The sequence below is a fragment of the Solanum stenotomum genome, chromosome 12 (assembly GCF_019186545.1).
Source record: "Solanum stenotomum isolate F172 chromosome 12, ASM1918654v1, whole genome shotgun sequence".
NCBI classification, from domain to species: Eukaryota; Viridiplantae; Streptophyta; class Magnoliopsida; order Solanales; family Solanaceae; genus Solanum; species Solanum stenotomum.
The window spans coordinates 30,545,206-30,568,776 of record NC_064293.1 but is presented as its reverse complement, the minus strand read 5'-3'; the positions used below and the strand labels follow the sequence as shown (position 1 = coordinate 30,568,776).

At 32.9% G+C, this 23,571-nt stretch overlaps 1 protein-coding gene across 1 annotated transcript; it reads right to left on the bottom strand.

Annotated features, from left to right (window-relative positions):
- Window positions 1–17,793: 17,793 nt before the first annotated feature.
- On the bottom strand, window positions 17,794–23,344 carry LOC125846447 (protein NUCLEAR FUSION DEFECTIVE 4-like). Its single transcript, XM_049525858.1, has 3 exons — window positions 22,942–23,344; window positions 18,463–19,388; window positions 17,794–18,392 (listed from the first exon to the last, which is right to left on the bottom strand). The coding sequence occupies exons 1-3, from the start codon at window positions 23,278–23,280 to the stop codon at window positions 17,888–17,890; spliced, it is 1,770 nt and encodes a 589-aa protein (XP_049381815.1). The 5' UTR covers window positions 23,281–23,344; the 3' UTR covers window positions 17,794–17,887.
- Window positions 23,345–23,571: the final 227 nt, after the last annotated feature.

Here is a 23,571-nt window from a genome sequence, read left to right as displayed (position 1 = left end):
CGAGTTGAATATATTATTTTATTCAGAGTTTTTCATTTGAGTTAAAGCTTTTTATTCCAGTTTCATGAATTTTGTTCAATTTTTAAGCTTTGTATGCTTGAGTTAGTCTTCCGCTTGTAGTAAGCCAGTATGAGGGTTCTCTTGGGGACTAACAATGGTTCTTGAGTGCCAGCCACATCCAGGGTGTAGACTCGGGTCGTGACAAAATGGATCTTGGACTTGAATTTAATAAAAATGAACTTTTTTATTTGTAAAGCCCAAATTAATCATTCAACCCAAATAAACATGGATTTAAATTAAATTTCGTATGAATTTAACCCAATACAATTTATGTGTCTACAAATGCCCCTTACTTCGAGACTTGTCGACGTGTAGGCTTGCCGAACTTTGGCGACAAGACTTGAAGTATTCATGAATGTGTTTTCATTTTTTGAGACTTGTCAACGTGTAGGCTTGCCGAGTTTGACGACGAGAGTTGAAGTCTTCATGAGTCCAACAATATCAATCTTAAGACATTTGCTTGTCTCCATTTCTTGCGATGAAACAAGTTGCATGGTACGCTCATGTGCAACTCCATTTCGATGTGCTCCTAAAGACTTTTGTTATTTCAATCCACTCGAGGGAAAATATGGAGGACTCTCTCTCGAGAGGGATAAGCAAATTAACGTGACAAAGTTGTATGAATTTTAAATTCAAAATACTTTCACCATAGACTTGAATACAAATTTGGACACCAACGCTTAGGGTGTCACACAAGTCCTCAAAGTTGAATTTAAAAGAACATAACTTGATTTTTTTTTTGCAACCCTTCAACTTGGAAATAACTGGTAATTTAATAATCACACCAAATTTTCTTTCCTTTGCTTGATTTTGTAAGAATCATTCTTGACATCACAAAACTTATTGTTTTCCTTTTGAGTGCTAGCAACTTCCATTTAGATGGGTAAGAATTGATATGATTTCCTTCTTCCAATTTTACCAAAGCTTTCCTTGTACAAGAAATAAAAATTGTTCAGAGAAACTTCTATATTAGAATCTCCCATGTACAATGGATTGATCAAATAATCGTTGAAAAAAAAATAATTCTCCCAACCAAATCAATGTGGAACTCCAAATTTGGTTTGTTCTTTTCTCAATTTCGTGCAGTCCCGCCAAAATGCTCTTTTCTTGGTATAAAAGAATTCAAATGACAAGTGACTTGAATCTGGAAAAACTAGACTTATAGTACTACGACATATCCAAATATCAACGTCAAAAAACTTTTGTAATGATGGAAATTGATATTTGAAGTTGGTCATCAAATCTGGAAGTTCTCCTCATAATTATGCAGAGTCTTGCCAAAACGTCATTTTCTCGATGTAGCAGCATTCAAACGACAAGCCACTTGATTCTGGAGAAACTAGACTTTCGGTACTATGACATATCCAAAAATTAACTTTAAACACCTTCCGTAATGACGGGAATCGAATTTTGAAGTTGGTCATCAAATCTGGAAGTTCTCCTCACAGTTATGCACAATCTCGCCAAAATGTCCTTTTCTCTGTGTAGGAGCATTCCAACGACAAGAGGCTTGATTCTAGAGAAATTAGACTTTTGGTACTACGATATATCCAAAAATCAACATGAAACACCTTCCGGATTGACGGGAATCAAATTTTGAAGTTGGACCCCAAATTAGTTCTTCTCACAGCTATGTGCAATCCCGCAAAACTATCCTTTTCTTGGTGTAGGAGCTTTCAAATGACAAGCGGGTTGATTCTCAAGAAACTAGACTCGTACTACTGTGAAATGTCCAAAAATTAATGTCAAACTCTTCCTGAATTTACAGAAATGATTTTTGAAAGTTGGTCTTCAAATTTTGCCATTTTCCTCACAGATTTGTGTCTTGTAGATTTTTCTTGTTTCTCTTTCTTGCAGGTAATGGTTGTGGTTGCATCTTTATTTATGCATTGACATGTTTCTTAAACACGGGATATTGATGTTTAAGATCTAATTTGGTCGTAATTCAAAGCTTCGTGCTACTGGCACCGGTATGTCGAACAAGATTGTTGTGTTGCTGCTCATGTTTGTCATGCTATATTGAAGGGTCATGCACTTACTACATGTGTTATCAGAAGTAGATCAACCAAGAAAAAATTCAAAACTTCGTGCAATTGGCACCGATGACTCCAATATTTTTTTTCCAGGTTTCCAAAAGAGTTTTAATCACTTAGAAGTTGCACGAGTTGTTAATATGATTGGCGTGGAACCACTCATCTCATCCTAGTAATGTTGGCAGAAAACTCACTCTAGGCATTCACCTTCCTTGCAGCCTTGGTAAAGAGAACTTGCCCCCTCCATTTCCATCCCCTTTTTGCGGCTCCACGAGAGAAACATTTGGAGTACTTTCATTTTATTTCCGATGAGAAAGCACCCGATGTGAGGATGGCGAGAGAAACACTTGGTGTAGGCCTCCAAACATCAACGAACTAGATTGCAAATAATCTCATTGTTCAGGCTGTTGCGTGGATTGACGTCTTTCTTTCAATTTGGAGAAGACCTTGGACCAATCTTATGACTTCTTGGAAGTACATGGAGCTCGAATTCCTTACACTTTGTGATTCCAACTTTGCAAAAAATTCATAACTTGGAGTATGAATAGTGAAATCATGTGCTTCTTGTTCCGTTGGAAAAAAAGCTCAAACAACTACAGTATATGTAAAAATCACGGTCAATGACTATATGGATTAGTACCAATATTGCTTCAAAGTCAGGTCACAATTCTGTATTTCTCAGCTTTTCATCTTCACACGTTTGTAGTATGAAGTTCATAACTCAAAGTAGGAGTATTGAATTCACGATTTTCTTTTTCCGTTGGAAAGAAAACTCAAAGAATTACACAATGTATAAAAATCACGGACAAAGACTTTGTGTATTGGTACAAATATCGCTTCAAAGTCAACTCACGATTCTGCCTCGCTCAACTTTTCAACTTTGAGCAACTTTGGGAGAAAATCAATAACTCTGCGTAGGAGTCTCGAAATGATGTGATTCTTGTTTAATTGGAAGCAGAACTCATAGACGTACAACATATGTAAAAATTATGGCCAAAAGAATTCCAGATTAGTACATATATATTTTCAAGTTAGCTCAAATTATGTCTCGCTCCACTCCTAGGAGCCTCGAAATGATGCGATTCTTGTTTCATTAGAAGCATAACTCATAGACGTACAACATACGTAAAAATCACGGCCAAAACCTTTACGTATTTTCACAAATGTCTTTGAAGTTTGCTCAGTTTAATTTCGTAATCTGATGGTCTATTTCGCAGCTTTGAGCAGTCGTAGTAGAAACTTCATAACTTGGCATAGAAACCTCTGAATCACGAGCCGATTTTACGTTGCGAAGTAGACTCCAAGAACTGAAATATATGTGAAAATCATGGTCAAAACCTTTGCGAATTTTTACAAATGCGCCTTTGAAGTCAGCTAAGATGTCTTGCTTAACTCTTCTCCTTTGCTCATTTGTGATGCATTTGAACTCATGTGCTAGCTACATAATTTTAAAGAGCTAGTGTGGTGATCACACAATGCCACCAAACTCCTTTTTTTTACTCATGTGACTGAGCTTAGAGTGATTACCCCAAGCGCCTACGTACCGCGGTGAAGAGGATCAAGTCATTTTGTAGTTCAGGATGATGAGTTTTTTTTGGGCCGTACAGAATTTATACTCTTGCGGTCCAGGAGTAACATGTATTTTATGCTCGTACCTTAAAGAGCGTTGTAACATGCAGTTTATGCTCGTACATTGAGAAGCATTTCAATTTGCAGTTTAGGCTCGTACGTTAAAGAGCATTTCAACTTGCAGTTTAGGCTCGTACATCGAGGAACATTTCAACTTGCAGTTTAGGCTCGTACATTAAGGAACATTTCAGCCTGCAGTTTCGGGTTGTACGTCGATGAGCATTTCAACTTGTAGTTTAGGCTCGTGCGTCGAGAAGCGTTTCAGGGAAGAATTCCATCAATGTAACTGTCCTCCTAACCATTTGTGATGAAGGATTAATGTACTTCGATTTGGTGTTGGATTTTATGCTTTCGCATTGCCGAAGCTGATTTGTATTTGATTTTGTGTCGAATTTTGAAAGTCGGAGTTTAGAAGTCCCTTGATGTTTTTGCCTTTTGAGGGTGACCAAAGTCCAAGTGTCACCATTCTCTTCATTGGAGAAGTCATCTACGTTGGATGTGTTTGTTATTTTCTTCTAGGCGGAAACTTCAACTGGTTCAAAGCTCCCAAACTGCAGTATGATGACATCTTCTTCAATTTTTGGCGATGCCACAAGACGTAGAACTTCTGAAATTTAATCATAATCAAATCTGACACTAGCATGGTTTGTCTCAACTGTCTCACCATCGTCAATGATGATCTTTCCCTCTCGTACCAATGTCATGATCTTTTCCTTCAGAATGAAGCATTTTGTGGTGTGATGATCGATGATGCGATGAAATTTGCAATAAATAGGATCATTGACTTTATTGAATTCTTTAGGTCACTTTGACTCTAGGAGTGCAATGACTTTCTTGGTTAGTAGCTCATCAAGAATCGCAGGATTGCCAGAGTCCAGAAAGGGATACTTTTTTGCTTGTAACTCCTTCAAGGTAGATTGATATTTCACTTCTCGCATTTGTTGATACGCCTCAATCTCTTTCAACTTTTGTCTCGTGGAGGCCTTCATAAAAGTCGTGATTACTGCCATGGACTCATTAGTTGTGTAGTTTAACGACTCTTTGAATTGTGTATCTTTTTTTTTGGATCAAAGACATGCAATGTCTTTCCATTGCTTGCAATGCTCAACTCCATGTCATGAGCGCATGTAGCTAGTTCTTCAAAAGTTTGAGGCTTAATTCTTTGAAGGATATATAGAATCCCCCAATGCATTTCTTATATGCAAATTTCAACTGCAGATATTTCAGAAAGTTAGTCCTTGCAATCTAAGCTCAAAATTCGCCAACGATTGATGTAGTCCACTACGCGTTCATCCTTACTTTGTTTTGTGTTTGTCAATTCCATCATGCTCACTGTACGGCGGGTACTGTAGAAACGATTGAGAAATTGATTTTCCAATTGCTTCCAATAATCAATTGATTCAGGCTCTAAGTTTGTATACCAATCAAATGTGTTTTCTTTTAAAGAACGAACAAACTGCTTGACAAGAAGATCACCATGTGTACCGGCACTGCTACAAGTCTCGATGANCACTGTACGGCGGGTACTGTAGAAACGATTGAGAAATTGATTTTCCAATTGCTTCCAATAATCAATTGATTCAGGCTCTAAGTTTGTATACCAATCAAATGTGTTTTCTTTTAAAGAACGAACAAACTGCTTGACAATAAGATCACCATGTGTACCGGCACTACTACAAGGCTCGATGAAATGGGTAATATGTTTCTTTGAATTTGCCCTTCCATCAAATTGTTGCAATTTTTGTGGTTGATATCCAATTGGCATCAGTAAACCCTCAATTCGCTTAGAATATGACTTTGAATATCCTAAGGAACTTTGTGGTGGGCAACCATATTGAGCTTTAATGGTGTTTGTGATCATGTCTTGCAGTTGTTAAACTGTTAGAGTAGCCACTGAAGCAGATCAATTTGCACTTTGAGAGTCAATTGATTTGGTGGGAGAATCAATATCAACTTTTTCTTGTATTGTTATAATATGATGTGACTCTCCAGAGTTGTGGCGATCTAACTTACTCATAAGTTGGGTGATTTGGAGACTCTTGTCATGAATAGACTTCTTCAAGGCTTTGATGGTTTGCTCCATCATTGCGAACTTCTCATCCATGTCAGTTGCGTTAACCATCAATGAGTTAACCTTTGTTGAAATTGAAGAATTCGTTGAATTCTTATATTCACCAAAGTTGAAGTCAGAGTGAAAGAGTTCATCAAACAACTTAGATGCGATGTTACCCCCAGGGATTGCAGTTTTAAGTGTCATTTGAGACTTGATTTTTCTTGCCATCTCTAAAGAGGTAAAGTATTCATATCTATCTGAACCACTAGTCTTGAACTTGTGTAGACTGACTGGACCAGCATCACTAAGTCAATAATAGAATGCGATGTTACCCCAGAGAATCCTTGCATGAAACATCATTGATCTTTTTGAAAGCCATTGCAAAGTTGAACTTGTAGTTTTTTTTACAAGAGAAAGAGATGAAGAGCAGAATTGGTCCCACTGGGCGTGCCAAATTTGTTCGCAACAAATTTTCGTAAGCGCTGAAAATCAACTGCAAGCAAAATAAATAATAGAAAAATGTTATTTTTATTGATGAATCGTTATGAGTACAATTCTGTTGTTCTCTTGATTCTTCTCTCCTAAGCTTCTCCGTGATTCGATGGCCTTCAGTAGCGTATTTCTCGAATGTAGGATGATGTAGACCTCCTTGAGATGTGCTTGATCTCCGAGAAAGTTAGGAAGCACTTCGTCGTTGCAATTCGATCTCCGAGATGTAGCTAGTGTTGTAGCTTTCTCTAATGGCAGAATGCTTGTTGAAGATTTGTCTTTTCTCCCTCCTAAGCTTCTCCAAGATTCGAGGGCTTGTTGACACCCAATTTTGACCTTCCCCGATATAATTAATTTTCGAACTTCTTAATTTTGAAACGATTTAAAATAATTAATTTTAGAAATTTTGAAAAAAATAATAAAAGAACAATAAAATAAAAAGTTTAAAAAAAATAATAAAAAAATAATAAAAATAAATAATATATATATATATTTTGCAAGTTATTTTAAATAATTTATCACTTTTTATAATTTTAAATAATAATAGTATGTCTTTTATATAATTTTGCATATAATTAATATTTCTATAAATATTCAAAAATCGTCTCAAAAAGATTTTAGCTTTACTTAAATAGTTGGTTAATTGGTTTAGTTAATTAATACTTATAATTTTGAGTTAATTAGTTTATACTTAAGTTAATTATTTTATTTTGTTTAAAAATATAAGAAGCTCGTTAATTAGTTATATTTATTCATTTTATTTAAGCTCTAGCTGAATTAATTGATTACCTCAATTTGGTTGAGTTGTATAACTTAATTGGCTAGATTCCAATGGCCATTTTTTGCAAGAATCATTTTTGAGCCTTTTATTTTTTTCCAGCCCACTCCTTTTTTTTTTCTCAAATAAAATCCCAATTCCCAAACCAAGCCCATTTATTCAATAATAACATCAGCCATACAACTCCAACATTACATACGCACAACAACAATACCAACCGACCCATTCCCTTTCCCTTCCAAATTCATGCGACAGCAGCAGCCAGACGGAAAGCCAACGTCCCTATCCCCATTAATGTTGCAACAACAAGAAAGAGGCACGCGTCTGTCCCGCTTTCCTCTTTCGGAATGGGTTGAAAATCTCAGAAAAAGTATGTCTTCCTTAAATGGTGAAAAGATTTGGGGTTTGAATTTCGAATTGGACTCACTCATGTTGAATTTCTTCCGACCCCCCCCCCCCTAATTTCGGAACCCTAATTTTCCTTCTATATATGTTGCATACTATTCACTGTTAAGGGAGGAAAAATATTGGAGAAAAGTTTTTTTGAAAGAAATATAAAATACAAGAATACACACATAAAAAGAAAAATCAGTAGCTAGACTCAAGCGAGAATCGATAAAAGATTTTTCTTCTGTACTCGCCGCTTGCAAAACTCACCGGAATCTCGTTGTGGTAGCGAAGTTGCCGTTTCTCTGCTCGTTCTGTCTCGGTGCTGCTCAGTGGTGGATCCAGGATTTAGAGTCCGTGGGTGCCAAATGGGATTCGAATCCGCAACATCAACCTTCTAAAGTTGTCCTCATACCGTGGCACCACAAGCCAATTTTGTTCTGTGGGTGACACGCTTTATATTTATATAAATATTATATATATATATACCTATGTATATATAGAGTTTCCGTCGAAGTTCGGGGTTGGTGTGGCACCCCCACAGCCCTTCATAGATCCGCCATTGGTGCCGCTACCCTCGAAATGGTGATACTCATTTTGATTTATGTCTCTTTTATTTTAACATGACGGCTATTGGGATCTTGGACTGCATATAATGTTCGAACTATTAAAGTTTGAGAGCATGTTTGACTCATCGTCGACTGCAAATCAATGTTGTAACTCGTTTGTTATTCGCTTTGTTATGGTTTGTTTAGTCTGCTTGGAAAGTTTGAAGACTCCATTTGTTTGTGATTCCTTTTCCCTTTACCGACTGTCTCGTTTGGATGATTGAGATAGTTGGAGATTTAGTTGTGAAGTTTGAAACCACCTTCTATGAGTGATTTCGGCTTTTGTAATCTGATACACAATTCGTTCCCATTCTCTGCTTATTTCGATTTAACGTAAATCCATGGATTGTTTAGCTCCCTTTTCATGTCTGCTTATAAATGATTTTTTTTTACATGAAGCTTGCCAACTAATGCAGTTTGTTTGCATTTTATTTTATTTTTTAGTCAATTACTCTAGTTTATCAAATTTTCTTTTGCTTCGTGTTTTCATGAGCATGGTCATTAGCTTATTTGGCATGTCTATTCTATGATTTTGGTCGAGTCCACCTTCTTTACTGTCTAAAGATTTCTATGAGTTCCATGCCCATCGTTAATCAGTTCCAAATAGATTGCGAGAATATGTAAGCCTTAGTGTATAGTGGTTTGTACATCCCACCCTTTCCCTTGTTTTTTTTTAGCTTTCTATCGTGGTCAGCTTTGTCTAAATTAATTACTTTATTTTATTATGAGTTTCCTGTCGTGCTTACATATGGATTATCATGTTTTGTCTAGTATAATTCATGAGATAATATACATAGCTGACTTTAGTTTTATAAGATTTTTTGCTAAATTTTGTTTTTTTGTCTGATCTTTTCCCTTGTTTGTCTTTACTGTGAAGTTGCTGTATAGATGCACTATATTTAATACAATGTGTTTGTTTGTTAATCAAGGTGTAGTGACTCCTTTTATTTGTAAACTATATGTTGCCAACTGTTCGCTACTTTATTTAATCTTAATTGATTGATTTTGCTTGCTCAAAACGTGTTTAGTTGGCTTCCTTTGGATACATTATTGTTTTTCCCTAAATTGGTAAATCTTGTTATCATTCGGAGCTACGGTTTTGTAATGTGATATTTTTTAGTTCTTTTTTTTTCTTTTGTTTCATGTGATACTATCCGAGTCCTCTTGGACTCCTATCTTCTCCCCCATATTTCAGATGGGCCGTAAAGGCCCACATCCACTTATTTCTTTATCGAGTCCAAACAATTGGTGTACAGGTTGAAGGCAACAGATAGAGGTTGAAATTCGAATTTTCAAGCTCCAAAAAGCCTGAAAAAGGGGTTGTATACACTGGTATACTTGATGTATACAGTGACATACAATAAAAAATACAAGTGATAAACCGGTTAAATTCAGAGTTGCAGGTTGAAACACGCAAAAATGCAGGTGTACAGGTTTAAATACAGATATACGTGAACAAATGCAAAGATTCAGGCAACAATTCATTTCGTATACATTGATATACACTCAGTGTATATGGCTTTCTTAAGGTTTTAAAAAAAATAGGCCCAAGAAAATTGTCAGCAGGTCCAACAGCGAAAATGGGCTCAAGAGGTCAAAGGGAAAGCCCAGCGGAAGAATTGGGATTTAAATAGGCCCAAACCCATGATTGAGTATTTTTAGTATTAGGACAGGTTCACAAATTTGGGCCAAAAGCCCAGATTTGATTTTTCTTCTCCCTTATATTTATGTATAACTTACATAAATCCCATAGTGTAAGGACATAAATTACATTATATCCCTACTCTTTTTCAATTTACAAAAATCTCTCAAAATCAATGCTATCCGGAAACATAGCAAACAAGCCGGATACACTAAATCTGATACATTAAAGCAAATTCAGTTACACTTTTAAAGGAAAGAGAATATAAAATTGATTGGGAGTTCCCCAAATTATGCTAATCTAGTTGATTTAAATCTCTCCCAAATCTTAAAAAAGATTCAATCAAATCAAAATTTAAATTTTCTTCTTTCAGTTCTCTTTCAAATCCACCCACCTTCAATTCAAAATTCAAATTTTCTTCTCTCAATTCTATTCCAAATCGTCTAGCTTCAAACAATTCAAATTTTCTTCTTTCAATTCTTACCCAAATCGTAATATATTAAAAAAGTCGAAAACAATAGCTGATACGTGATGAATACATTCAAGAATCTGGAAAAACAAGGTGAGTAATGAACGATACATAAGTGTTGGATTTCAAATTTCTTCTCCCAATTCGTCGAAGATCCTTTCAATTTTGATTCAAAATTATCAAAAAAGTTTTTGAGAAGATACATCATAAATATTTTTATTTTGCTGAGATAATGAAGAATATGAAGAAAAAAATAATCTAACATTCAAGAATATGGAAAAAATATGAGCCTCGATTTGTAATGTATAAAATAGATAAGAGTTTTAATTTCATCGTAAAATAGATCTGACAATCGAAGGTATGAAATTACCTATATTGTGTTGTTAATTTGATTTTTTGTTTTTGTTTTCAAGATGACTATACAATCATGATACATTAGTATTTATGTATCTTGTATAAATTGATAAGTACTATACTCCTATTAATTAGATACATTAGTATTTGTTTGTGATTGATTCATAGAAATAAGTATTTTATGGAATGTATCACTAATTTCTTTAATGTTAACTGGTTGTTGCATCATCTGAGTATCTTTATTCAGTCTATGGTTCTGGAAGAAGATACATTGTTTGCCTTGAGAGATAAATATGCAATTGTAGAAGAATTCAAGTTGTTAAGATACAGTCTTTATATAATGTATTATTTTATAGTTTATATTAATGTATCTGATACAATAAGATTGTGAAAGAAGATCTATGTAAGCTAAAATAAAGTGTATCTATAAATGTATCATTTTGTAGTTGATAATCATGTATTTGATACAATAATAATATCAATTTTTACGTATTTATGTATCAAGATACTTAATTTGATACACAATGCTTTATCAAAATTAACTAGATACGTTGAAAATTAAGTATCATATGCATAGAACAAAAAAAAGATTGTAGTAGTGTATTGAATCAGTAATAACACTAATAAAGATTAATTTAAGATCCAAGATTAAATTATGTATCAGCATTTTCAAGAAAACAAAAAAATGAAAAATCAAAAGATGAACAGAGAGGAGATACCTAAATTGAAGTTGAAATAGTTTTGACAGTTGAGAAATTGATTTTGAATATTAAACGTGAATGAGAAATTAATTGCTAAGATTGTGTGACTAAAAATAGGAAGTAATTTGTGAAGTGAAATAAGGAAGGGATAACATTATTTTTGGGAGTTAGGATTTACAAGGAATTTTGGAGGATTCCTAGCTGCCCGTGCCTTAAAGGCTAACAATAAAAAATTATTGAATGGTCACTTTCCATTACTAATTTCCTCAGAAATGCACTATTTGGAAATCTTGCAAATGAGCAACTCTTTAACGAGCTATAGTCAAGGTTTAAAACGTACTCATGGGTATTGAGCTTTGGTTTGTCGTAGATTTTGAAGTTTGAAACTAAAAAAATTGAATTTTTAAAATTGTGATTTTTAAAACTTGAAATTTTATAAGTGAAATTGGAACTTTTTCTTTTTAGGATAGATTTTTAAAATCTGATACAAAATCTATTATCAAACGCTCACTTAATTAAAAAATTTTGATGTAAAAAACCTACAATTATATAATAAAAGATGTCCCCCGGTAACGTGGAACAAGAAAGAAAATATCTGTAATGAATTATACTATTAAATTAATTAATCGGAAAGAGAAAAGATTTGAAATTCAAAAATAGATTAATGAAAGTAACTGTGGAGAGATTTGTGGAGTGAAAAAAGGAAGGAAAATCATGGGTAGGAGATTTCAAATCAATGTATCCAGAAAAATGAATGATGGGAGCAAAAAAAGGGATTTTTTATATTTTCTTAAATGGTAGGGAAAATTAGAAAATATAATAATAAATGATGTGTAGTTAGGTAATTTTTCCTATATTTATCTATATTTGAGTCGACTAACTGTTTTGTGTTTGGTTATTATTTAATTAAATTTCCCGGGAGAAATCATTTCTTCTTTTCTTATACTTAGTTTAAATATATTTATATTTTTTACATACCACTTAGTTTTACTTATACTTTTTAAATTTGACTTGCACTTTATAAGTTATTTCCCTTTAGAATGACCCCCTTCTATTTATTTCCCCTTAAATCATTAATTAAAATAATAATAATAAAAAGTAATAAATAAACAATAAATAAAAAAATTTCTTGTTTATTTAGGTAATATTTCCTAAAATCAGTCAGAGTCATTTTAGTCAAATCGCCAGTCACCCGCAAGTTAGCGGGCATTTCAAGGGCCTAACACCTTCTCGGAATGTACATTGAACTTGAACCCTTTTCAATTGATTTTATTTGTTTAAATCTTTTGAAACCTTAAGTTTTTTCTTGATTTTTACTAAAAAATTAAGTGGCGACTCTATCCTTTTGGAAATTCGGTTTCTCTTAAATCATAAGTTTAATCGATTTTTTCGAAACTCAGTCATTTTTCTTTTATTTATATTTTTCGAGTAAAACAGGGCCTTCAGTAGCGTACTTCTCGAATTGTTAGATGATGTTGACCTCCTTGAGATGTTGTTGATCTCCGGGAAGGTCAGAAAGTGCTTCGTTGTTTCAAGTCGATCTCGGGGAAGAACTCTGTTGATCACTCCTTCGAAGAGCTGTGTAGTTGATGTAGCTTTCTCCAATTGCAGAATGCTTGTTGAAGAGTTTTTTTTATCCCCATTGAATGTCATGTCTATCCTCTATTTATAGTTGTAAGGAGTGGATAACGTTGCTTGTGATTGGCCAAAGGATGTCATTTTGACACTTGGTGCATTGTGATTCGTTCTTGCATTTGACTGTGACTACCACCTCATTTGGACATGTGGCGTCACCTTGTTGGTCTTCGATGCCTAGTCACTGTGACACGTGGGATGAGTTTGGGCTTCAAGGTGAAATGGACCTTGGACTTGAATTTAATAAAAATGGACTTATGTATTTGTAAAGCCCAAATTAATCATTCAACCCAAATAAACATAGATTTAATTCAAATTTCGTATGAATTTAACCCAATACAATTTATGTATCTACACTAATACCATGAATTTCTAGGTACTAGCAATATAATGATTTTAATGCATGCAAAAACTCAATCAAAGACTCAATTACTCCTCAAAACCTTTTTTACATTTTTTCCACCATGAAAATGGAGGGAGGGTATCTTTATAAATATTTTTTTTTATGCAATACATGCTATTTTTGATGCATCAAACCAAACAATAGATAAAAATAATTTATGTGTAATCAACGAAAGCATAACTAATACATGCATTACTAATGTTTTTTATTTATTTATTTAAAGCCTGTTTGAATTAAATTAAAAAATTATTTTTAAGTTAAAAATAAAAAGTCAAATTGAAATTACCTTTAAGTCAAAAAACTAAAAGTAGGCAGAGACCTACTTTTGGTTTTTAATTTTTTAAAGTCATTTTAAGCTTATTTTAAGTTATTTTAACTTTGTTAAACACTTCCTAGCTTATTTTAAGTCATTTTTGACTTATTTAAATATATTTTTATATTTGTTTAACACTTCTAGAAGTTAAAAACTGACTTAAAAGTGAGTTTGACCAACTTTTAATTCTATCCAACACCCTTTTTAGTTAGATGATCAACTAATATGGAACAACTATTTTTAGTATAGTGATCACTAATAAAGGATAAAGATGGAAAATATTGTTTAAATTATGTCTTTAAATGAATTCATTAATAAGTGTATATTGCCTCACAAATTCAATTAATACGAAATAGCAAAAGTACAAATTCTAAGAAATTCAATTATCGAATCATCCCTCAACCACATCATTTCCATCAAAAAATTTCACTAATAAAGGATAAAGATGAAAAGTATAGTTTAAATTATATCTTTAAATGTATTCAGGGGAGGACCCACAGTGATTCAAGTGGGTTCAATTGAACCCACTACATCAATTTTTTTGGATTATACATATATAAATTATTTATAAAATTATGTATATAAATAAAATGAACCCACTCTTTACAAAATCAATGGCGTGGATCTGTAGTGAAAGGGTTCAATTCCACCATGCGAATCCAAGTTTGATTCCCACTCAAGGCGTAATTTTTGGTTCTTTTTTGCGTTTTTTTTTATTTGTATTTTTCAAATACTTTTTCTTTTTAAAATTAACTAATAAATGTAGACTATTATAGTTATACGCTTCTAGTTCATGTGAAATAACAATAGTAATATTCTAAATTTATTGGTTAAGTTTTCTTCTTATGTTTGTATTTGAGAATTATTTAAAATTGTTAATAATTTAGACAATATGTTTATAGCTTTTAAATATTCTCTCTGATCTGTCTTATTTTATCATTTTGCTTTTTACGCGCATATTGTGAAATCATAAAGAAGAAAAAATAATTTCACTAATTCATTTCTTAAAAACTTCTTGCGAGTTTTACAAATAAATGTGAACACTTTCAAAAAGAATTAATTATAAGGGAAATATATGAAAATTTTGATTAATGCTTTGTTAATTTAGTAAGGTCGACAACTAATACGAGACATCTATTCTTAATTTAGTAAGGTCGACAACTAATACGAGACATCTATTTTTAGTAAGATGATCAACTATTATGAAACGAGGGAGTAATACCTAGTTTAATTTGTGTATAACTTACATAAATTTCATAGTGTACACAACCTAATTTACTTCTATCCCTATTATTTTTCTAACTACACAAATCCCATGTTTTTTAGATATTTCCGATACATAATTAAGGATCCGGATACATTATGTATCAATCTGTTGCACTTATTAAGGGGCACGGGGGAGGGGGGGGGGGGGGCCGAAAAATCAAATTAAAATCTCATAGTATCCATCTGTTGCACTAATTAAGGGGAAAAAAAAATTGAAAATCAAATTAAGATCTCATAAATTGCTCTATTCCATTTCAAATTATTCTCAATAATTTAATCATATAGTACAAATCAAAAAATTCAAAAATTAATTTTCTTCTTATTATTCATCGTTCTCTTTGTTTCATCCATTAGTCAAAAATTTCATACGGTACATAATGAATATTTCGATCTTCTTACGTTTCTTCTTACTTTCAATCGTATAGAGATAAATCCTAACAAAACGAAGAAATTCAAATTTTTGAATTGCTTCCCCCCCTCCGAAAAACCTTTCAGATTTGATTCAAAAACTTTTGTCGAAATTTGGGTAAGCAGGGTGAGTTATGAAGGATACAAAAGTGATGGAATTGTTGTTGGAGAAACGATTTCTTTTGCGAATCTTTAAGTTCATACAAGATCCTTTCAATTTTGATTCAATATTGTTGAAAAATTTGATATTCAAAATTCTTCTCCCAGTTCATTGAAGATCCTTTCAATTTTGATTCAAAATTTTTGAAAATTTTGAGTTTCAAAATTATTCACCTAGTTCATCGAAGATTCTTTCAATTTTGATTCAAAATTATCAAAAAATTTGAGAAGATACATCATGAAGATCCTTTCAACTTAAATTGCCGAGTGTTGTATTTCTACTAGATACATTAAATAAGAAAGTGTTGCTCTTAAGATTTTAGGTTTGAGATCGATACATTATTATTTGGTAATTGTTATGTATCGGATACATGAATTTACGTATCATGCCAAAAAAATAGTGCATGATACATTATTATATATGTATCTTATTTTGTTTGAGCAATACTATATTTTATTTTTTAACAAAAATATTATACATGTAATTGTTTCAAATAGCATGTTTTTTTGTGTGTGATACACAACACAAAGTTTATGTATCAAGTACATTTATATTGAACATGATAAACACTAATCAAAGATTCAACAACATTAGAGTTATGTATCAATACCTTAAATATGAACATGATAGATACCTTAAATATGAACATGATACATTGAATAAAACAAATGCTATTATAGCAGTGATGTATCGAGTCAGTGATAACACTAATAAAGACTAATTTAAGAATCAAAATAAGCTAGATACATTGAAAGTAAGCCCAAAAAACTGAAAGATCGAACCAACGGAATGAAGTGTATCAAGACCGCCATTAGAAATTCCAGAAACCATTCCAAATACACTCCAAAATGAACTCTGTGCATTTGCATGATTTTGCCACCTCTATTTCATAAAGAGATCGGGAGTAAAAGATTCAGTAATTTTTTTAAAAAAAAATAAAAGAAATTGAAAATTGAAGTGATTGAAAGAAATCTACCTCTTGAATAACTTGAAATCATTATTTGGAATGAGAAAAGATTTGAAATTCAAAAATAGATTAATGAAAGTAACTGTGGAGAGATTTGTGGAGTGAAAAAAGGAAGAAAAATCATGGGTTGGTGATTTCAAATTAATGTATCCAAAAAAAGGAATGATGGGAGTAAAAAAAAGGAGATTTTTGATATTTTTTGAAATAGCAGGGAAAATAAGAAAATATGATAATAAATTGTGTATTTATTTTCCTTTTTACTTGGAGGCTCTTTGGATTGGTTCAAAAGTTGGTCAAACCTATTTTTAAGTCAGTTTTTGACTTCTGGAGTGTTTGACAAATATAAAAAATAACTTAAAATAAGTCAAAAATGACTTAAAATTATTAGTTGAGAAGTGTTTGGCAAGGTCAAGAATGACTTAAAATAAGTTTTAAATGACTTAAAATAAGACAAAAACCAAAAGTAGGTCTCCCCCTAATTTTTATTTTTTGATTTAAAAGTTATTTCAGTTTGATTTTTTATTTTTAACTTAAAAGCTATTTTTTTAAGCCAATTCAAACGGGCGCTTAGTATACACGGAAGTTGGGTTAGTGCCTTTTTATTTATTTATTATTTTACTAATTTTTATTTATTTATATATGATATTCAAAATTGTTATAGTTTTAGTCGTATATGTAAGAGAAATAAGTAGCTTGTTAAATTAAAAAATATATGAAAAATTTTCTAGTAAGTATATAAAAAATTAATAGAGTATATTTTTTGTTAGGAATAGCACTTCAAAATAACTTGTTAAGAATATAATGAAAATAATAATAATTATTAGCCATAGTTATTTGTAGCTTGAACCAACTTCAACGAAATCCTAGATCCACTACTAAATATATTCATTAATAACTGCTCATTATCTCACAAATTCAATTAATATGAAATAGCAAAAGTGCAAATTCTAACAAATTCAATTATTGAATCGTCCCACAACCACATCATTTCCATCAAAAGATTCCTTATGAGAAGCAAGTCATTTCTGATTTGCTTTAAAATTTGAAATACATAATATTCAAAATTGATTGACTAGACCAATTAAAGATTGTTGCTAAATTGAGTTTTTTTCTGCGATACTTATATTAGAATCCGATTAAATTTAAATTTGTGTCAAAAAGTTTCACATTAGAGGTAAAACAATCTCTAACAAAGACAACTTCGTATTCAAGAATTAATTTTAAATAAACTATTGATATTAATTAAATATTAAAGATTAAAGATTAAAGTAATAAAATTTTAATTTTTTCTTACCCCACTCCACCACCTCCTACCCATATCCCCCTCCTCCCCTCTCCCCCCAAAAAAAAGGGTTATCCATTCATTCCTTGAAGGTATTGTATTATTTTATTTTTTAAAAAAAAATTCTACCTCACCCTATTTAAACATCCACTCCTAGTTTTTTTTTGGTTGAATAGTTATATTTGGAAATATGAATTGACAGAAGATGCCCTTTTTCAGGATGCTTATATTTCTATCCGTCGAGGATACATTACATACGAGATCTTCCATACAGATTAGCGTACACAGTCTTTGTGCGGTACACCAGAATCATGCTTAGAACAGCTGCAATAATGCAGATTCCTGACATTATCAAGGAAGTCAAGAAGAAGCAAATGGTACCTTCACACTTTAGAGGTTCATCCATGTTCAAAAATCTTGTCAAAACTGATGCCATCAAGCGTCTTTCACGGGGTTGTTGAGCTTGCTTTTCAGCTTCCATGTCATATATACTACTAGCAATAAGACCTGAGAATACTAATGAACCAACTGGTGTGGAAATAGTGAGGAAATTGTACACACACCCAAAATTCTTTAACCCAAACAATTCTGAAGCAGCAGCTGGCACAACCGCCCAATGAGTTCCATGACCAAGTCCAACCAAAAGAGTACCAATATACATAGCTCCAGGCCAACCCATAGCAAAGAAGAAATGACCAAAGGCCATCACGACTTGAGCAATAGCCAACGCTGCATGCCTTGGATATGCATTATCCCTGTTTGACAAGGTCATATGAGAAACTAATGAGATTTAATTTGAATATTCATGTAAAGATAAGTTCATACCTGACGATTATCTCAGAAAAGTATCCACTTCCAATACGTCCAAGGAAATTCCATATGCTAATCATGGAAACAAATACATGTGTGTTATCGTATCCAAAAGATTGGCTCATCTGTCCCAAGTTATCAATGACAGTCAAACTAGATCCAGAACCAAAAAGCAATGAGAAAAACATAAGCCAGAAATCTGCTTTTATTAAAGCCTGGACTAAAGTAAAGTCCTCTCCCATACAAGGACCTCGTCTTCTATTGATCCTCACAGCTCCTTCTGCTAGTCTCACTTTTAATTGCGCGATTCTTTTTTGCTTTTCTAAAGCAGGAAGCAAGTCTACTCCCTTCGGCTTCTCCTCTTCAGCCTCACTAAATATAATTTCTTGACCATCGCCGTGTTCTGATCTGCCAGGACCTTGATCACCTGACTGAGATAGAAGTGCCTCTTCTTCTTGTACTACTCTTGGCTCTTGAGTGAAACTCAAATAGATAGGGATCACAATAGGGATTATCAAGATAACAAATAGAATAGCTGTGAAGATTATAATAACATTTTGGCTAACATCAATAAAGTCTTCAACAAGCATAACTCCCATTAAGTAAGAAGCTAAAAGGAGGCATATACTGTAAACAAATGAAAAACTTAAACCATCAGAAGGCCTAACTTGTCTATGGCCTCCAACAGGCCTGATTATAAACATGAGAGCTATAATCACCATTGCTGGTGCAACGGCAATCATAAATATAAGTGAAGCGTGATCCGGGGAATGGATTACTGCATATATCTGAGTTAAAATAGCACCACCTAAGCCAGCAAATCCCTTAAGAATCCCAACCACAGGACCACGACTTTTCGGGAAATTTCCCACACAAGAGACTAAAGTTGCTGTGTTGAAGTAGGTTTCGCCATTTGTTCCTACAAATATAAGAATGCACATCTGCAGAAAAATAGTTAAACTTAAGTCAGCTGTTAGGGCAAAAACAAAATGTGTGACAATTTTGCACTCTAGTAGACACTAATACGTTATGCCCAATTTATGTCATGGATAAAACATAATTCATTATGATGGTCAGCAAAATAGGGATTGAGGAGTGAGGTCAATGGGTTTTTCTTGTAGGAAAAGGTTTGGAATTTACTAGTCTTTTTCTTGTAGGAAAAGATTTAGGACTCTATAAATATTTATAAATAGATGCTTGTTCCTTTTGATTTAGGCAAAATGGTCTGGTGAACCCTTATACTTGTATCAATTTGTATTCTAAACCCTTCTACTTACACCTTTGTCATTTGGATCCTTAAACTCAATTAAAATGGGACTTTTAAGCCCCTTCAATCATGTGTGTAGCTCACTCTCCTTTATATAATTGACATGTCATATCCACGTCAGATATATTAATGCCACATCATAATTATTTCATAACTATTTTTTAAAATTATTAACCAAAATTATTTAATAAAATGTAAAATAATAACATTTTAATTTATTATTGGCATTTCTAATTCTCCCTATTTCACGACCAAACATTGCCGGCATCGTCGCCATTTTTGCCGGCAAAATCACATATACTTTCTCCCTCACCCATCTTAATCTCCGCCGCACACCATCACTATTTTTCTTTCCTCCTCCAACCTCCACAGTAACAACAACCTAAACCACCGCAAAACCAGATCTGGCCACCGCACAACCAGATCTGGCCAAACTTTTCGTAATCCTCACACCCCAAATTGCTTACAAATACAATTTCACACCAACCTATGCCGTGAAACTCGTCGAAATCTACCCATTATAGTTTCTCCTCTTCCCATTGTTTCATGGCCCAAACCATCGACGTCGTTGCCATTGTTGTCGGCGAAACCACTCATATTCCTTCCTTTACCTGCCTTCATCTCCGCCACACGTCACGACCATTTTCCTTTCCTTCTCCAACCTCACAAAACCAACAACCTAAGCCAACACACCAGATCTAGCCGAAAAATAGATTTTGGAAAAAAAGAAAAAAAGGGTTGGGCAAGGGATGAATATGGCTGAAAATGAGGTGTAATGGGTGAAGAAGCAGGAGTTTTTTTATTAATGGTTTTAAATTTTTTTTTATTTATAATTTTAAATATTTTTTAAGTAAAAAATGCTCCTCACTCGCCTTAATAGGCGTGTAGTTACACATTTTTGCCAACTCAGACATCTTACTGCCACATAAGCCTGGTCAACGGTCAGAGGGGTTTGTTAAATTGTGTTTTATTGAGTTTAAGGGTCCAGATGACAAAGGTGTAAGTAGAAGGGTTCATAATACAAACTGATACAACTATAAGGGTCCACCAGACCATTTCGCCTTTAATTTAATTAGCATTCTTAATGTAGTCCTAGGGACTTTGAGATTTATGGTTAAGGGGGGGGGGNGGGGGGAATCTGTGGGATACAAGTGATAGTTATCACTTGTGTAAACCTCCTTGTACTCTCATATTTATATAGTGGATTGCTCATTTTTTTTATAGATGTGGATCGATTGACTGAACCACGTTAATTCTTTGTGTTTTATGATATGTTTCTCGTTTGTCTTCTTACTCATGGTCTTTCGAGGTTTGCTTTTATAGCTTCCGCATGAAACCAGAGGTGGACACCTTATTAAGTGGGGGAGCACGTGCACCTTTTAACTTCGGAAAAAATCATGTGTGTATTTATATACCTATCTTGAGAAACTGACAAAAACTAGGATATAATTAACAGTGCACTCTTTCGAAACATATGAGTGTTCTTGTGCTGGTGGTATAAGGCATAGGAACTACCCTTTAACTTGTGCTGCTCGTTCGAATCTAACTAAAGTGCTAATTCATTATGTTTATTTTTTAAGTTTTGCTTAGAGATCATATTTGATGCATCCGAAGTCTTCAAATCCTAGATTCGCCTCGGCATAAAACCTAACTATTTTCAATCCTAACATGACCAGCCATCTGAGAGAAGCAGAATGACAATTGATTATATCAATATCCAAGTGCAAACTTTGGTACTATGCCTCAACTCTAAGCGAGCAGAGTTATTGTCGATACGAGTTCTTTGTAACACTTGAGCTCATTTCAAACTACTAAATATTATACCAACTAAAAACAAAGGGATAAGGGTTTGAAAAATACCCCAACTTTGATCGAATTTGCTGTTGCGATACTAAACTTTCATGAGGACTTATTACCTCTCTAGACTATTTAAAAAATACGATATTAAATAGTCTAGGGAGGTAATAGGTCCTCATGAAAGTTTAGTATCGCAACAGTAAATTCGACCAAAGTTGAGATATTTTTCAGACCCTTATCCCAAAAATAAAACATAAGAAGTTTTCTATGTATATATTTTCCTAAAATGAGGAGATACGGATGCAATTTAAATAGCACTTACATGCAAGGTATCAACTTGGACACGATCACTTAATCTCACATTAAATGGCACAAATGCTTGTCTAACATTTACTGTTACGATTTACGGGCAACTTCGTTTTTACACTAAATACTTCCTCAAAATAGAAATGTCAGACCTCGAAAAAAAGAAAAACACAATTATTGAATGCAGAAAAAGAAAAAAAAAAGTGGATTCAAAATTTGAAATTTATAGATTTTTATAATAACCTCATATTTATTTGGATTTACAGTTAAATATTTAGAAAATATTAGTCAATTTTTTAATATACAAGTATTAGCAAAAAGTTATTAGTTTTGTTAACCCGTAGCTAAAACTTTGAATCTGCCCTGGACAGAAACATGTTCTTCGACTTTGAGACCATTTGAGAGGCGGAGCTAGATGGAGTTCATGGGTTCAGACGAACCCATTAACTCTATATTTGTATTAGAAAATTAAATAAATATATATATATTAACATTTGAACCCCCATGTTGAGATGTCAAGAGTTCCACACCAAACTTTTTGAAAATTAGTTTTTGTGTTTGACAAAGCAAAAAAAAGAATGATTTCGTGACAATTCTATTATTTTAATGCATATCATACAAGATAAAACGAAATTGACTTCAATTATAAAAAAAATGGAAACTTTTCAACGTCCAACGATAGCAAAAAGATACAAATGAAATGAGTGGACAGCAAGAGCCTCGTTTCAAAGGAAAACTCATAATAAAGACAGAGGTGCGTTCAGTACAGAGGAAAATATTTTCTATCAAAAAAAATTCTAGGAAAATATTTTTTGAAATCTTTGAATTCGGTAGATAAGCAAAAAAAAGAAAAAAAATTCGAGATGATAAATACGTTTCTTACTTAATTTTTTGTATTCAGTATTTTAAGTCAAAGAAGTGCACAATTGAGATGAAGATGAGATGTGTTATAAGTTAGAGAAGAACACAGTCAATTGAATCACTTGTAAAACTTATTTTCAGGCTTCAATTAAGAAAAATCATTTTTTATATTTTGAGTTTTGTAAAAAAATATTTTAAATTTTTTTGATAGTTAAAAAACATTTTTCGATCAAAAACTTATTGAAGAAGGGTAGTCTACTCACAGCCCATAATGGCAAAGGTGCAGTTCTTCGAGTAACAACAAGCCAAATCCAACCATATCCAATAAAATTCTGGATAGCACCAACAAGAAGTGCAGCCCATAAGGGAAAAATTTCACACAAAGTAGCAGCTAAAAATCCAAGACTATAACCCAAATCTTTTGCCACAATCAATCGAGCAATCTGTTTCTGATTGTAATTCAGAGAGATTTTAATTACTGGAGAAATACTGCCGAATAGGTATACAATCCCCGCACAAATTTGAATCCACATTGCAGCAACGAACACGAGCCATCTGTTATTCAAAAAATAGCCAAATCTTTCTTTCAGACAAATCGTCATAGAATCTGATCGAGCCAATTTAGAGCTTCAATATTTGTTTATGAATGAATGAAGTGGGGTGGGGTGGGGTGTGGGATACTATATAGTATTACTAGTATATATGCCTGATTTAAAATGTAATAAGAATACTTAGTAATATATAATAATAATAATAATAATAATAATAATAATAATAAGATATTATAATTAATATAATGAATACACAGTGAACTTGACCGTAATTTAAAACAAATGTTGTTTTGTTTTGGAAAATTGTATTTTAAATTGATAGAGTAATAGAGAGAAATTAGA